Below are 17738 nucleotides of genomic sequence, written 5' to 3' on the forward strand. Positions count from 1 at the left end.
GTTGAACCTCTTGACTCTGACATTCCTGAATATCTACTGCTGGACTTTTGTTACCATGAGGTCAGCATAGCAATCTCTTAAACAGAAGATAAAAATCTTAGTATCACCTTTCAGAAATGTTTTGAAATTTGAAGAATGATAAGGAGTTTCTCTCATTATGTTCCCTTTGTTCTTTGCACTAGGGAAATACTTTCACTCAATACCTAAAAGCAGATTTTCTATGCTTCTGTTTTCACTAGTAAGCAAGTGTGATTTAGAATTTCAAAGAGCTAGCCTAAGGAAGTGTTTTTTTCCAAGGGTAGGTTTTCTTGTGCCATAACCAGAATGAATTTACAAAGCTGTTAGTTTTGGTTTGGTAAGTTACACACAGATGGACTGGTGAGCTGTCATGATGGGCTTTCTCCTGAATAGAGCACTGTGGTTTATACACATGGAATACATCAATTTAGAATGTTGTGCACAATTTAAAAAAAAAATAAAAATTGCATGCTCTTCCAATTAACACCTGCTATGTTCATTAAACTTAGGCATGTGAATATGTAAAGGATTTCTATTGATCACAGCGTAATTCTTGAAACATATGTTGTTTTCTGGGTGTTTTTTATATTAGATTGACTTAGCTGCAGTTTTTTGAAAGGATGTATTTTATTTTTTTCAATATATGCTTCTATTCAGTTGGCACACATGGTGGGAAAAAATCCTTTTATTTGCTAGTCTCAATTTTATTATTTGTAAATTATCTGTTGTATCTGTTGTTCATTTGCATGTAATCAAATACTTCAGAGAAGACAGAGACAACTTTTTTTTTGTTTTGCTTGAACTTCCAAACAACATTTTTTTTCTTATTAGTTGCAGATTATTTATTGTGAATTTGGATGTACAAGCCAAAGGAAATTCAGCATCCAGCTGAACTTGTATTACTGACAAGTAGACTTCAGTTCTAAAAATAATAAATCTCCATATTCCCAGACTCTACTTACAGCATTAAAAATAATTTAAAAATTGAATCACACAGTCATTTAAGTTAGAGAAGACCTTTAAGATGGAGTCCAACTGCTAACCCAGCACAGCCAAGTCCACCACTCAACCTTGTCCCTCAGTGCCACATCTACACATCTTTTAAGTACCTCAGGGATCATGACTCCACCACTTCCCTGGGCAGCCTGTTCCAATGCTTGACATTTTGTGGAGAAGACAAGGAGAAGGATGTTTAGAGTTTACTATTGATTCATCTGTTAATTCAGTATACAAAGAAGTTTTCAAAGTCCTCATGCCATGTTAATGCATAGGAGCAGGTCTCAACAGTGACTTTATGGCATATGCTATGAAACTGAGAGAGTAATGAAATTTGAGGAAACCGTGGACCCAACTACTTAAGTTTAAGAAACAAAAGCAAGTCTCCCAATAATGTGTGTTCACACACTGACACCCGCAATTTCAGGAAGACACTTTTTAATTTAAGAAGAGATAAGGACTTCAGATGAAGTTCTCAAGAATTGTGCTGCAAAATGTAGGATCCTGACTGGATTCTAATAAAATGAAAACAAACCCAACTAAGCAAAATACCAAAAAAAAACAAAAAATAAAGTTATTGATGAATATTTTAACCTGTTAAATGTAGCTATTGGACCATTAATATTGTTAGAAAATATAAATTGCCTTCATATTCAATGACATCAAAACATGCAAGGCTGCGCATATTTAGTGATGATGAGCCAGGTGAAAATACTGCTTCACACTTCTGCTGTAATTATATTAAAGAAGATTTTTTTTCTTTATCTTTTTTTCTTTCTGATTATTTTCCCCCAGTCATCTAGAGTTCATATAACCAGAGCAGTTCTGGAACAATTTTTGTCATTTGCAAAATATTTGGATGGATTATCTCATGGAGCACCTCTACTGAAGCAATTATGTGATCACATCCTTTTTAATCCTGCTATCTGGATACATACCCCTGCAAAGGTAATGGTACACTTGAATAATGTTATGACTCTCCTACAACAAAATTAAATACTGTATATCTTTTATAACATTCCACTTAGGTTTTTGGTTTTTTCTCTTTTGGATTTTTTTATAAACTTGGCAATAGCAATGATTTTTAGATCATGAAGTCTGTACACTGCTTAACTATATACTCCAATGTCTTTTATAATTTCCTAAAAGCAATTAAATTATTTCCTAGGTTCTATCTGATTCTATGAAAAGACTGTTTCAAGAAACCCAGTCCCTTTTGCAGTGATTGCATTACATTGTTTTCCTACAGGTTAAGGATAAAATTTTGTATTTTTAATTGCAGGCAAAATGTGTTTTACATATTAATGTAAGCTCTCATTTAAATTCAAACTATGTAATTCCAGTTTGATAAAATGTTATCAGTTATCTCTGGTAATTATGAATTATTTGTTTTCCTTAGTAATCATAGTTCAGATATGTGAACCAGAGTGAAAAGTGGCATTGTCCTAAAAACTGAAAATATATACTTGTCATATAAAAAGTCAGAACAGAAAACAAGCCAATATGTTGACTTAAATCATTCCTAGATACCAGTGCAGCCCCTGCCCTTACCAGAGTTGTAGTTAGTTTTTCAGGTTTTTTATGTCACATTCTAAAAAGACCCCTACAATTTAAGGCTACTAATACAGAGCTTACATTTATGTGGATAACTGTTTCATTCCTCAGGTGCAGTTATCTTTGTACACCTACCTGTCAGCTGAATTCATTGGGACTGCCACGATCTACAACACCATCCGCAGAGTGGGCACGGTGCTGCAGTTAATGCACACGCTGAAATACTACTACTGGGTGGTCAATCCTGCTGACAGCAGTGGCATTACTCCTAAAGGACTGGGTGAGTGCAACACGTTAGGAAGAAAATGTAAGCATTTCTCCTGTAGGAAGGATTGTGATGTACATGTCTGAAAGCTCTCTGGATCTGTAGACAAGGAGGTAAATAAATGGCAATAGTTGATACCAGTGGTCATGAGCAGAAGGACGATGGAAGTACTTTTTGGTGTATCATAAACACATTCTGATAATTTATGTTTATATGTATTCCCAGAAGATTCCAACTCTGGTCTCCAGTCACGTAGCATATACTCATAAGGGCATACTTTAGGAAGCATATTAAAAAGATTGATTTTTCTTCTACTGTAATAAAGAGGAAATATTACATGTATTTCATATGCCAAAAAAAGCTTTGTGTGGTTTGAATGATTAGTAGTGCTAAGTGACCTTGAAAACAGAGTGGAAATTTCTAGTTCTCTTTGCAGAGGTCTCTGAAGCTGTATTTCCAGTTCAATAATATTTTTTCTCTGTCTTTATAATATAGAGATTTATTTAACTTTGCTTAAAGTGATGTGCTTAGTGCAGGAGGTACTGAATGACAGCACCAACAAAATGCAGTAATGGGTACTAGTTGAACACTGCTTGTTACAGATGTGTATTAACCAGAGCAAATCATTCTAATCCTATACATTCTGGCTGTAATGCCATTACATTTAGCTATCTACTTGTGTAAAGCAGGAAGGATTTGGCTTAAAGTCTCTTTAAAAATACCTGATAAAGGAGAATTTATTATTTTTATTGTGTAACTAGTAATGAATGTCATGCTGAGAAATTGAATAATTGGGGAATATTTTTAGTACTGTCACATACCAAAATATACTAGATTATTACTTGTCTAACATGTTAGTTATTGGGTAATTCTTATTTGTAAGTGAGCTGTATGCATAGGGGTTTCCCTCAAATTTTTTTTTTTAATTAATAAAACTGGAAATAACAATTTTTTTTCTTAGATTAGGTGTCCTGATAGGCAATGAAGGTGTTGAAGGTCACAGAAGGAGCTGCTCTAGGATCTTGGATGACGTTTATAGTTCTCGTATAGTATATTAGATGAAGAGTAGTCTTCAAAAATTAGGAAAATTTATTTTAAAATACTTAACAAAAGCCTACTGTTCTCTGTTCATTTAAATGAAACGTTTGAAATCCTAGATAATGAAAATTACCTGTGGTGGTTACTTAATTAGCTTGAAATCTTTGTCAGTGATAAAATTTATTATCCACTTACACTGATTCTGGATTCCTGCTGCCAAAATAGAATTAACTTCTTTTTTTGGTGCCTGCAATGAAGATGTCTCCTTCTGAGCTAGATGTGTGCTGATTATGCACACTGGAATGCAGGAGTCAGTTGCCTGCAGGTTCATTGTAGTCTCAGTGGGGCATCTCACCTGCCTCTCAGAAGGATGCAGGTTCCTGTGTATCCAACACCAAATCTACTTGTTTTGGGCAGATATTTTGCAAACCTTATGGCATGACAACTTACACTGGTAAGTGTGTTTAGGAAGCTGTGTCTCACCTCTAACTGACAGGCACTTGAGGAATGCTTTGTTTGAAAGGTAGTTGCTTCCCACACTGTGTTGCCTCTATTGATTAGATCTCCACTAACCTCGGCGGGAGGTTTAGAAGCTGATCTTATGTGGGAGCTACACTGTTAATGTCTGAATTTAGGACAAGCTGAATCCTACCCTTGGAGTGGCTTTATCCAGCTTCATCCTTTCAGAAATCTGCTCTGTTGAGGTTTGCACTGCTATGCTGCACAGGTACAGTTTTACCAACAGAGAAATTAACTGTATCTGAGATCAGTGAGGAAATGGGATATTTAAAACTCAGATGATCAGCTTACATACATTGTGTTTGTGACTGTTGAATACCCAGCTGTTGTGAGGTGAAGTTTTCAGGTGCCAACCATATTTATTGCTAAATAGAGACTTGGAAAATTCCTCAACTATCTGGAAGTTTGATAATATAGTCTACTTGTTATGGCTGACATTATTTTTTAATTCTTTTTTCTAATATATTTTATTATTTTTTTAAAAACTTCTTGTGGTTTTGTGTCGTGATACTGCGACCTAACAACACTTGAAAATGTATTGCCTGTTACAGACTGCTTCCCTCTGGCTAGGTTTGCTCTTTTGTGGAGTCAGTGACATTTCTTTCTGTAGGAAGCATGGATTGTTTTATCTTGCCCAGATCTGCCTCTTTGCAGTTACTGTAATTTTTGAGTATTTGTATGTGTAATGTCAGTTTCATAGCTTCAAAAAATATATAATGTATTCATCAAAATCTGAACAGAAGACATGAGGTACACATATAAAAGAATACAAAATTAGGAATGAGAAATTAATCCATTAACTCTAAATTAAGCATAGATATGGCTGGTTTACATCCCTACCTTTTCTTTCATTCAGAGTATAGTTCATTCTCCTATATTTGTGTCAATTACAGACAAGATTCTTTTTTTAATCTAGAAGGCAACCAGGTCATTCCCTGAAAGATAATCAGGCAGTGGAAATTAGTGGGTGCTTGGTGCAGCAGTTTAACAAAAAAATTAAAATTTCTACAGCCTTCATATAGTAGTTGGGAAGGTGTTTTATAACCTGAGGCCATGCATATTTTCAAAAACCATGTTATGATCCACTATATCTGGATTTTCTCCTTTTATCTTTAGTTAGATTTACAGATAAACTTGACTTTTTGAAAGTTGACTATCTTCTTTCTTCCTTGCTCCTTATCCTCTTCATTCTTCCCTGCAGAAAGCCCTGTGTAATTGATATAACTACAAAGAAGTAGTAGTTTCTTTTCTAAGTGTGGCAGTGTTGCATTGAAGAATGTCAGCCTATCAGAGAGGAGGATCAGTGACTTAGCAACAGATGTACAAGCCCAGCACAGAAAACTCCATGCAAATCAGTACTGGGACTCTTTTTGCTATTATTTCACAGATAACTTCTGCCTCTGACTAACAGAGCTATAATAACTGTGGTGATTTGCAAGCAAATGACTGTGAAAATATAATTGCTGAGGTGATGTGTTGCTAAATTTAATTTCATATTAACTTCATTTCATAAAAGACTTTTTATGAAATCCACATTAGTTGATAGCAATTGATAAAATTCCTAAAAATATTAAAAAATGTTTAATCACCTGGATGTTACATCTCTTCTCTTTACCAGGTGTTTTTTTAACATTAAATGCAGGTCTGGCTGATTCAGATGACTTGCAGACATTGAATATAGTTCTAGAGGTAGCTGTAGTTATTACACTTAAGGCTTTTTTATTTTCACCTCTGCTTTCAGCATCTCATAACTTCACCAATCCCAATGGTTCAAAAAAAGGTAACTCTTCCAGGATTTTGTCTTCATGTTAATTTTTATTGGCCTGCCTGCAGCCACTACTGCCAGAAAGTTTATAATTTGTTGAAATGGAGAACAATGTATAAAAAATTTTGTAAAAGTAAGAAAGTTGCAGTGTAAAAATTATTGTTATGTGAAATTTAAAGTGGCTGCATTTTAAGTAGCATTTGATATTTCAAAATGGAAGAATAGGACCCATTTTCTAGCAACATTGATGTATGAAACAGAAAAATGTCATTATGTGAGTAAATTGCAGCTGAAATTCTAGGCTGACTTTACATGAGACTTTTCAAATTTATAGAAGAATTCATTGGAAATCATGCCAATATCTAAAATTTGACTGCATGTGCTAAAGTGCCTTCAAATAATTTGCTGTCATATTAGGAAGTAAGCTTATTCATGCAGACATTTCGGTAGTGTGATGTTTTCATGTCTTCTAGGCATGTCATCTTTTATGTGGAGATACTGAAACACTTTTTAATATTAGTAGTTTGATTTACTATTACTTGCACATAGTTACTCTGCTTCAGGGTTTTGTTACCTTCCCCTGTAGAGGTATAAATGCTTTTTTTTAAATGAATTTTAATAAAAATTTTAAAAGGTTCAGATACTTATTTTAAATTTGATTTTATATCTTCTCTTTCATTATTGGTTTCCTGTTTCACACTGGTATTTCTTCTTAGATTCAGAATACTGAATTCATATTTGTATTTCCATTTCCTTCTGAGGTACTGGAATCACTGTTTCAGAGTGTAAAAGTATTAACTGGATTCTTAATTATTCTTACTACGTTTTACGTTTTAGATGTAGATTCACATAGTGGAGTCAAGTTGTCTGTTTAAAATTATGAGTTACATTTTTCTCCTGGCATTGTTTCAATATTTTTTACAAAGAGCCTAAAATGTCAAAGTGATCTCCAAATAAAATAATACAAATTTCATTATTTATTTTTTAAACTTAGACTGTGGTTATAGCTGTTATCTTGATTTGCCGCAAGCATGCCTTAATATTTTGTTAAATCATGCAGAATAAGGATAATAGGATCACCCAGCCATTGCAGTATCTAAACACACAACAAAGCAGACAATGGAGTGAAAACAATTTAAAATATATAGATTCTTTCTGTATTTATTTTATTTTATGTTGAGTTGGAAGGGACCCATTAGGATCATCAAGCCCAGTTGCTGGCCCTGTGCAGGACACCCCAAGAGTCACCCCTTGTGCCTGAAGCATTGTCCCAACTCCTGAAGTCAGGCAGGCTTGGTGCTGTGACCACTCCCCTGGGGAGCCTGTGTTGTATGAGAGAAATCTCATTTAAGTTCCCAACTACCGTGTGGTTTAGTTCATTCCTGAGCTGAATGGCCAAGCATTTCTCTCTCTGCTGGCATTTCCTTTTTTCTTGTCACTTTAGCTCTCAGTGAGTATTACCTTTATGAGTGGTATCATGTGTCCTTATTGAGAATGCATGGTGGTTAAAGTACAAGTTCAGTCATGCTAAATAGTTTTCAAGAATGCTTTTCATGTCCAGTATTTTTGAACTTGAGCTGTGGAAGTGGGAATTACAAACATTATTATGAGGAGAAAGCAACTATAATTTTTCATTTTGTAGATGGAAGAAGTTCCAAAGAGTTATTTCAAGAGCTGGGTTGGAGAGGAACTAAATTCTTGTTAAATTTACAGCAGAGAGAAAATCAGGTCCTCTGTGATCCACATATCATGTAATGTTATTTATTATGCGTGGAGATCAGATTCTGTTATCTGTATCATGTTTTGTTAATTTAAGGAGTAGAAAAATCATGCTTTTTATGTACTAAAAAAATCAAAACAGATGGAAGACTGTTACATTTGGTTGGTGGTAGAACTGATAACACAATTTTATTTCCAAAGACAGAATTAGAAATCATTATTTTTCTTATTCAAAGCTCCCAATCTGGTTTTTTTGGGGGGTTGTTTTTTATTTGTTTGTTGTTTTCTTCCCACAGCAGTACTGATTGTACTTAACTCAGTGAATATGTTTACTTATTTCCTCTTATTTACTTCTGGTTTATGCCCCTATAATTCTCTATACTGCAGGGATGAATTGGATTAAATTATAATTTTTTTTTCATTTATTTTTGTCTGGGTAAAGCTGGCTAACTGTTATTATGTGTGTATATTTTAAAAAATCTGACGCAAATGACGGGCTCTGTGAATAATGCATACATAAAGAAATCTAAAAGCAGGAAATGCTTTAATGACTCATCCTTGTGTGGGATAAGGGAGGCATCCTTTCTTTTAGACAATTAAAAAGAATGTTGCTATTTTGTATTAGGGATTTATGGTTGCTGTGCCAGATCTTGAAAGGATTATCTTCGTAGCTGATCTAATTTGAGGTTGGTTTTAGTCTTTAGCAGTGCTGACTATCAGTGTCCAAGTGATGGTGACACTGAATTGTCTATATGCAGTGATAGGCAGAAAGATTAAAAGACAAAAAAACTACTTTGCAATGTTTGAGTTGAAAAACAAGATCTACTGGTCTTTCTTTGTCTCGGTATATGTGTGACTAATGTATACCTTTTTTATTATAGGATAAATTACACCATTGTCTGGTCAATAATATATATTTTTTAAATAAATCTTCAACTAGGAATGAAGTAATTTAATTAGTAATGAAGTAAAAAACTGTGATATAAAAATTATAGTGGAAAAGCTGCTTTAGGAAGCTTTAGAACTTCTTATTTAATTAATTGTACTCAGCCTGTGTCAGATGATCATTACATCATACTGCTGCAGTCCTTTCTTCCATTCTTTGTAGCTGTCTGGTGGTTACATAGCCTCCGGTTTCTCCAGCCTGTCTTATTTTTCCTTGCCAGTTTTTGAAACAATTTTTGAAACTAATGAAGTCTTTTGGGTAGCAGCTGTCCCCTTTTTCTGATTCTAGAGCACTGAAGCTTTCTGACCCAACTAAAATGCAAGGAATAAATAGTACTAGAGGACTAAAGGGAAAATTACACTTTACCTACTTGGCATATAGCCTGCAAGCAACAACTCCTTTGGTATCCTTTGCATGTTGAAGAACCCTTTTCAAGGTTGTCACACGTTTCCAGGGAAATGAGTGGGTACATGAAGAAGTCGTATAAAACTCATGTGTCTTTGAAGAGGTTCTCAGTTAAATTGAGATGTCTTCTTTTTGATGTGTCCTTGCAATTTCTGTTATGGAAACGTTTTGCTGACCACTCCATTGCCTGTATTCTATTTCCATAATTGCAGTCTTTAAGAAAAAAATAAAATGTCAATTTTTTCTTTTTTTTTAGTCCTGGTTTTCAGGTATTGTCAGATATTGAATCCCAATAAGGTGTAGGAGAGAAGAGCGTGTACAAAGAAAGAAACTTCTGTGGTGCAGTTAGGGAAATTGAATCTACATTTAAATTAGGGGGAAAATAACTAAATTAGATAAAAATATAATATCTATATATTTATTAGATAATAATAGCTTGTTGATAACAAGCACACCATATTTAAAAATTCATGTCTTATTTAATATAATTGCACCTAGTTAAAAAAATCCAACTGACTTCTCTTTTTACAGTGGAAAACAGATGTTTCATGGTGCCACTAGAATTAAGTAATATAAACTTGTCTTATATCTTTAGAGCCTATCTGATAGACTTTTTACTGCAATACCCTTAGTGTTCTTACAAATAGTGAATGAAGAGCTTGAGATTTATTTGCTTTTTTCTGTATAGTACATAGTTCTCCTCTTTCCACTCCTAAACAGGGAAGAAATCTTGACTGCATTAGCCATTCTTTGTGTTCCTCCTAGTGAAACAAACATACCTTCCCTTAAGGTTTTCCCTTGTTGCAAACTTGAATTACTGTGTGTAAAGCAGCGGCTTCACTTCAAAAAGCATCACCAAAGTCAATTAGAAAATCTTCATTAAAAAGTTGTGTTCATCTAGATTGGAAATAATAAAGAGAAATACTGTTTTTAAACTTTGATCGGTGTTTATCAGTGTAAGATGAAATGGCTGACGGAAAAATAATTTAAGTTGCATTTATTTTTACTGTACAAAATTTGACTGTCTATGCCATGCATTGTCTGATAAGTAGGAACTTAATAAAAGAATTTCCAGTTCAATTTCAATATTTATGAAAAAAGGGAATGGAAAATGCAATAGAAATAGTTTCAAATTACTATTGTTGTTCAAACTCTAGCTATTTTAGATATTTCTGTTTTCATACTATGCTTCATCAAGCACAGTTGTTTGAAGTATTATGGATTGCATTTTTTTTCCTGGTTTAAATTGAATATTTTCTTTGGATAGTAGCTTCTCTTTGGTTAAATGGCTTTTGTTTTTGCTACAGGTAATGGCTACCCCTAGTATTTCATAAATCCTTTCTCTGTTGGTTTTCATTCAGATGATATTTAACATAGTGATTTAGTCATTCCGAATTGTTTATCACATATTGCTGTCTATTACTATCACCTTATTACTATCTTTCATCTTCCTGTTTCTTTAAAAAAGTGAAGTGAAATATAATATGAATTTCTTTTTTTCCAAGTGTTACATCACTTATACTTAAATATATCGTGTTGAAAAATGTGATTCTGAAAGGTTATAAATTATATCATTTGCAAATATGAACTTTTATATAAGAGTAGAGTACTAAATCTGTTGTAGGAACTGTGATTTCCTTAGGAAGCTGCAGTGATTAAAGGAATTATTTTATATGTAAAAATGCTATATTTTGTTTCTTCCAGATGGTCCTCGGCCCTCTCAGAAAGAAATCATATCATTAAGGGCATTTATGCTTCTGTTCTTGAAACAACTTATATTGAAGGTAAAAGGGTCTACTCCAGAGTGAAAACGTTGACATCTGTTATATGCTTGTAATAGTATCTTTTATAGTAGAAAATTGGTAATCCCTGTCCAATATTGAGTCTTTTTCTACTTAATGTTCATGCACATCCTTCTAATCAACAGAGAAGTAGTATATCAATGCAAAATTTCTTATTAACCTCACCAAACTCTGCCGCGTATATTTTATCAAATATCTAATATATTTATATTCAATATATGAACTATGTCTTAATTGAATTAATTGTCTTATTTTAAAGGTTTCTAATAAAATGTTCAAATGAAAAAGATAATTGCAGTTGTCAAGCTAATTATTGCTTTATCCTTCTTGTTGGTTCTGCCACTGGTAGAAATGGTGTAGGACTCTGTCTCTCTTTGTTACAGCTGAATGCTGCTCTGTGGGATAATCTGCTATTTGAGATTAGACTGAAAATCAGTATTTTCTGTTCTGTCTCACAAACTGGAGGAGTAACAGTTTGTAGTATTTGAGGGCCCACACTAAAAGAATCTGACCTCATACTGTTTTGAACTGTCAATGTGATAAAGAAAATCAGTATAATGATAGAAAGAATTTAGTCTTTTAGGTTCAAATAAAAAAGCTGTAGGATTATTTAACTAGGTCCAAGATTTGCTTATCCAGACCTGAGAAACGTATTTTCTCTGAATAATGGCTTTTTTTTTTTGCCTTAGGATCGGGGAGTGAAAGAAGATGAACTGCAGAGCATATTAAATTACTTATTAACAATGCACGAGGTACCATTTCCGTAATTACCTACCTTTTTATTGTAACTAATTGTGCCAACTCTGTGGGAAGCTTATTGTTGAAGTTAGTTTGTAGAATAACATTGGTGCTTGTCATACAGGATGAAAATATTCATGATGTGCTGCAGCTGCTAGTGGCACTAATGTCCGAGCATCCAGCATCCATGATTCCTGCCTTTGATCAGAGAAATGGGATACGGTAAGACAGTGAAGTGAGAAAATACCTTAAAAGTAGCTCCAGTATCATCACTCTCCAGTTTGCTTCTTTTTCACATAAATATCACACTTGCTGATCTTTTAAACTTCAATTTCATTAATTTAGGATTTATTTTTTGATAAAATTAGTGATTTCAACATGTCAGAGGAAAAAAGTAATTTTCATTTAAGATTATCATTATGATATTTCAAAGTAACTGCACTGTTTTACTTGCTTCTCAATCTCAAATAGAATGTGTAATCAACAGGATGCATCAAATAGCCTTGTATATTTTTAAATATTCTTTCTTTGTATGTTTAACATTCTCCGGGGAGAAGAAGAGGAAAACAAGAAATTGTGCCCTAGCCTCTCAAATTCTGTCTGAAAAGAGTAGAATTTGTGTTTATCTGTTTGGCTGTAGAATTTATAACTGACAATTCCCAAAGAAGAGTTATTTTTAGGGGAGGGGGTGGTTATGCCTAATTTGGTAATATAATTTTTTAAGGGACTAACAGTTTTTATGCTAATAATTTAGTATTTACTATGAAATTTTATTTTGTGCTGTTCTGACAAGACTTTTGAAAATAGAAGAGGCTTGTAAAAGGGAAAAAAACCTCTCAGCATCTACTACTTGATAGATTCAAGCTCCATTTTGCCTAAGTGCTAAGACCTTTGTATGAAGATATGTACTTAAAACTGTTTGAATGACAATGCTCGTTGAAGGGAGGATTCATGGTTAGGAGTTTGCTGTAGGACTGTCTATAGTTTGTATTCAAACAGAATTCTACCCCTGTCATTTTTCGAAGAAGGGTAAGTCTGATCTGGAAGACTGGAGACATCTTTATGTAACATTTGTGGTACTGATATTAAAAGTGTTTGATGGTGCAGTCTTTATGTTTGAAAGTCTGTATTGTAGAAGTGGGGAGAATGCACAGAATTACAACTTTTAAGTGTTTAAAAAACAAAACAAAACACCCCCAAAGCTTTACATAAAATAAGGGGTTCATTTGCCTAAGATGTCAGAGGACAAAAGCTCCAGAGGGTCATTTGGTGATAGCAGAAGTCATTTCAAAAGAGGAAGATATTGTCTGAAAAAGCACTCTTTAGCGGAGAAAGGTTAGAAAGAATAGCTAAAAGCTGAAGCCAAGCTAATTCTAATGGGAAACTAAAATTCAAAAATGTGTTTCAGAACAGTGCAGGGCAAGGGTAATGTTTTCTGCCTCTTGGTGACTTCAGATCAAGGCAGGTTACCTTTCTGAAAGATTGCAAAATTTGTGTTTAAACCTATCATATTAATTAAATATTTAATAATTACATTAGTTAATATTTGAGAAACTTTTTTTTTTTTTAATCCAGGATTTAAAAACAGAGGATGTAATGAAAGGAGATTTTCACTAGCATCCAGGTGCTCCAGGATATGACCTTATGTGTTCCAGTCTGCTTCTATTGTCTTAAGCTACAACTGTTCAGACTATTTTTATTTGGTTATTCCAAGACAGAAGTTTAGGATAAGATGTTACTTACTGTTATAAAACATTGAACTGAACCAAACTACACCATGTCTCCAACCTCAAGGCTTCATAGTTGAACTCTTATGCTGCACTTGATTCTTTCAGTATATCCTATTTTTCTGTAAATTGTTGTTTTTATTTATTTATTTCTTAATAACTATCCTTGCTCAGTGAAATACAAGCTATATATGTGATATTTAGTGATACAATCTATGTGATGTTTGAGCTTGAATTTGTTTTTCTGTTTTAGAGTAATTTATAAGTTACTGGCTTCCAAAAGTGAAAGCATATGGGTGCAAGCTTTGAAGGTCCTTGGATATTTTCTTAAACATTTGGGTCATAAGTAAGTGTTGTTTCAAAGTTTTTGTAGTGTTAAAAATTTTTATATGTATTTAAGTTCAGAATTCTTCTTGCCTTTTTGTCATGATTACTGTGTATTCTTTGTCAGTCTTTAGAAATTACTTCAAATTATGATGTTTTTCTGACTAATACTTTGCACACTGTTAGCTTTAAAAATGAGATTTTTCCAGTTTACTTGCTATTACTGTGATGCTCGAAACAATACATTGGTTGTCTTTCAGATATATGATAAACTGAAACTCAAGTCTTAAAACAAGGGAAAAGCATTTTCCAGAAATACATCTTATAACTACATATTGCATGTTCAGCTAAAGTTAACAGGAAACATATGAGTGTGATCTAAAATTTGCTTCTGGAATTATCAGTGTCATAGCAATAGAATTTCCAGGGCAGCACTTCTAAAAATAGTTTCAGAAGGATGGGAAAAATGAAATAGAATGTTTTATTGGCATGGGAATGTTTCAGAAGGAAAAGCAGATACCTCAACCAATGGAAGTTTAAAAAAAAGGTGATAAGGGCATATCTCTGTGCAAGAAATATCATATAGAAAATGTGGCAGCAAGAAATAGTCCCATTTAAAAAGACCTGATGTCACAAAATGGGTTTACTTAGTCTGATCTTTCATATTATAGTGTCAAGAAAGCACTAACAATCATGCAGTGCTGCATAGCCTGCTGTTGCTCATTTTTCCCCTTCTACATGTGGTGTTAAGATCCCTGCTGGGATTAGCCCAAAATGGCATTTTAGTGGGAGGCTGTGTATTATAAAAATTAACCACATGCTTCACAAGAGACTTCGTCATGTAAGCCTCGTTTGAAAGGAAAGGAGGTAGGAGTCCAGCCAGAGTGTGGTATTGCTAGAAATGCTTTTCTCAGTAAGATCAATAAAGCGTGACTGTATAATTGAGAGACAGTTAGCTGAGAATATGCTTCTAAATGGGATTTTTCCTTTGGGATCCAGCAAGTCGAATACTGTTCTGGGAATTAATAAAGCAAATTGATAGTCCACTCAAGAATCTCCAAGGACTTTTCAAACATTACTTAGTAAAAGTCATTCACATTGATATGAGTTGGATTAAGTATGAAACATCAAATGAAGGTTTGACTTGTCAGAAGCCTGGTTGTATCCAGATAAGTGCATTTGTTTCAAATATTTATCGCTTATCCAGAAAATCAAGTAGCAACCTATGTGCTGGGTGCATCAGTCACAGCATCACCAGCTGGGCAAGGGAGGGATTGTCCTGCTCTGCTCTGAGCTGGGGCAGCCTCACCTCGAGTGCTGGGGGCAGTTTGGGGTGCCACAATATAAGAAGGACATCAAACATTGGAGAGTGCTCAAAGGAGAGCCACGAGGATGGTGAAGGGTCTAGAGGGGAATCCGTGTGAGGAGTAGCTGAGGGCACTTGGTCTGTTCAGCCTGGAGGAGACTGAGGGGAGCCCTCACTGCAGTCACAGCTTCCTCCGGAGGGGAAGAGAAGAGGCAGGCACTGATCTCTGCTCTGGGGTGACCACTGACAGGACTTAAGGAAACAGCATAAACCTGAGTCAGAGGAGGTTTAGGTTGGATATCAGGAAAATGTTTCAGCACCAGCCTGACAGAGTTCAAGAAATGTTTGGACAACGCTCACAGGCACATGGTGTGACTCTTGGGGATGGTACTATGCAGGGCCAGGTGTTGGACTTGGTGATCCTTGTGGGTCCCTCCTAACTCAGCATATTCTATGATTCTATGGTGGCAAAAAAAAGAAAGGAGAATTTTCAGAAGCTGAAATTTTAATTTAACATCTACTTGCAATTATGGATATATCAGCGTAGTTTCCATTGTTGAGTGAACATACGTACTTAGCAAAAATTAACTTTATTTTTCATGTAATTGGAGTGATTGAAATCCCCTTGAATACTCTGTGTAACTTTCAAAGGTTTTTTTTTCAACTTTTAGACCTTTGAACATCTGCAAATGTGCATATTTTATGTAGATTTTAGCAAGTAAAAACGCCCTTCAATTTCATGTTTTACAGCTAGTGCTTGTGCCTTTTTATTCACGTACATATGTGTGCATACACATGACTTTACAAAATGGAAGTCAACCACAAAAATTACAAAGTACTTATATTCCTGTTTCACAGTACAGGAAACAGGCATTGCAGTGTAATACACTGAAGCAGAATTGCATAAAGAGATGTTACATGATTTATGAAATCTAAACCACTACAATATTGCTAACAAATGTGTAGGTACCAAACCAATTACTGTTCTGTAGTTCATATATACATGCATCACTGATGAAGCTATAGAGTAGAAGTAATTGATTCTCAGAAATGACCAGTAATGTGTTAGATGAGAGCCTGAATAACTTAATTGATTTTTCTTTGTGATCTGTGATGATAGACTACTTCGTCTAACTTTAACAATTGGCAAAATCCTGTTTTTTTCCTTCCCTGTCATATTTGATTCTTTCAATGCCATCACTTGAATTAATAGTTGTTTACCTTTGGGTTTTACCCATACATTTAAACGTCCTAATGGATTTCTACTTCTATTTGCTAAATCATACTTTAAAAGGTTATAGGTTTTCTCATAAGTATCTGATGAACTCCCTTCTGTGCATAGAAAAGTACACACTGTTGTAAGTTGTTGCTACCCTATTTTGTGGTACTTACTTTGAAAATTATAAAGTTGTCTGTTAATTTCAAAAGTTCTAGGATTAACTATATAATAGTTAAATATAAACCTATATAATTTATGTGTTGTTTTCACTGGTAATCATGAAAACAGTTTCTTACCTTTTGAATGCATAAAATTTTTAGAAATGTTAGTGTATCTTATTTAAAATTTTTCTTCTGCTTTAATATAGATTATTATATGTTTTGAAAAATTATTTTTATTTCATATCCATTATAGTAGTAGGTAAATTTAATGATGCAAAGTATGAGAAGTACTCTGTGATGTTATATCCCATTTTAAAAGGGTAGGGTTTAGTGACAAGGGGAGTTCATTGATGTGAGCTGCTTCCCTCTCCACTTTTTAAAGATTTGAGTAGTTTTGGATCCCAGATGTGAAATACACTTAAATCACATAGAATTTCATGACTTTTCATTACAACATGTGTTATTCCAGGATTCAATTATTTTGGCTTCATGAGAGACTGATATATAAAGAAGAAAGGTGGTACTGAAAAATCAATTTATATATATATATATATATACACACGCATATATATATATTATAGTATTAGCACTTACAGATTGCTTGGGCAGTCTGAGGGAGGCTGGCCCAGATCACCCACTGTGGTTGCTTCCAACCTAACCAATTCTGTGATTAATAATGGAAAACATGAAGCTGGGCTGTCCTGAGTTCTTGTGATGTGACAAAAGGTGTATTCTTCAGTGATAACATTTTAACCAGCCTATGTACATTTTGAACTTTCTTACCCTGAGTAAGATAGAAGAAATTGACGTTGAGAATAGTGTGTGATTTATTTTATACAAAAGCCCATCCTAAATAAGACATTGTTTTCCAAGAACCTTTGTATATTTGTACAATTGCATTCATTGTAGGAAATATATATAAAATCACAGGCTTGGGAGCTTTTTAGTACATCATAAAATTTTTTTGGCTTTTGGGTTTTATCTTGCATTTACTTAAAATGCTCATGATGCTTGGCATGTGCCTAATGTTTTTGTTTTCTCTTACAGGAGAAAGGTTGAAATCATGCACACTCACAGTCTTTTCACACTTCTTGGAGAAAGGTTGATGCTGCACACAAACACGGTGACCGTTACAACATATAACACGCTTTATGAGGTACAAATTATTAAATGTAAAGATTGTTGTTTCTGCTGTAAAATGTAAGACTTAGAAATATCTGTACTCTATAATCCTGA

General features: G+C 34.1%; 1 protein-coding gene across 6 annotated transcripts in view; it reads left to right on the forward strand.

Annotated features, from left to right (window-relative positions):
• NBEA (neurobeachin) overlaps positions 1 to 17738 on the forward strand; it is a 452087-nt gene that overhangs the window by 119842 nt on the left and 314507 nt on the right. For all 6 annotated transcript variants that reach the window (XM_088159561.1, XM_088159562.1, XM_014868920.2 and 3 more), the window contains exons 12-18: positions 1810 to 1962; positions 2680 to 2848; positions 10930 to 11009; positions 11717 to 11779; positions 11890 to 11987; positions 13746 to 13838; positions 17550 to 17658. In XM_088159561.1, coding sequence (XP_088015687.1) covers positions 1810 to 1962; positions 2680 to 2848; positions 10930 to 11009; positions 11717 to 11779; positions 11890 to 11987; positions 13746 to 13838; positions 17550 to 17658 — 765 coding nt within the window. The remainder of the gene's footprint in view (positions 1 to 1809; positions 1963 to 2679; positions 2849 to 10929; positions 11010 to 11716; positions 11780 to 11889; positions 11988 to 13745; positions 13839 to 17549; positions 17659 to 17738) is intronic.

The sequence above is a fragment of the Sturnus vulgaris genome, chromosome 2 (genome assembly GCF_052056855.1).
Source record: "Sturnus vulgaris isolate bStuVul1 chromosome 2, bStuVul1.hap1, whole genome shotgun sequence".
Taxonomy (NCBI): Eukaryota; Metazoa; Chordata; class Aves; order Passeriformes; family Sturnidae; genus Sturnus; species Sturnus vulgaris.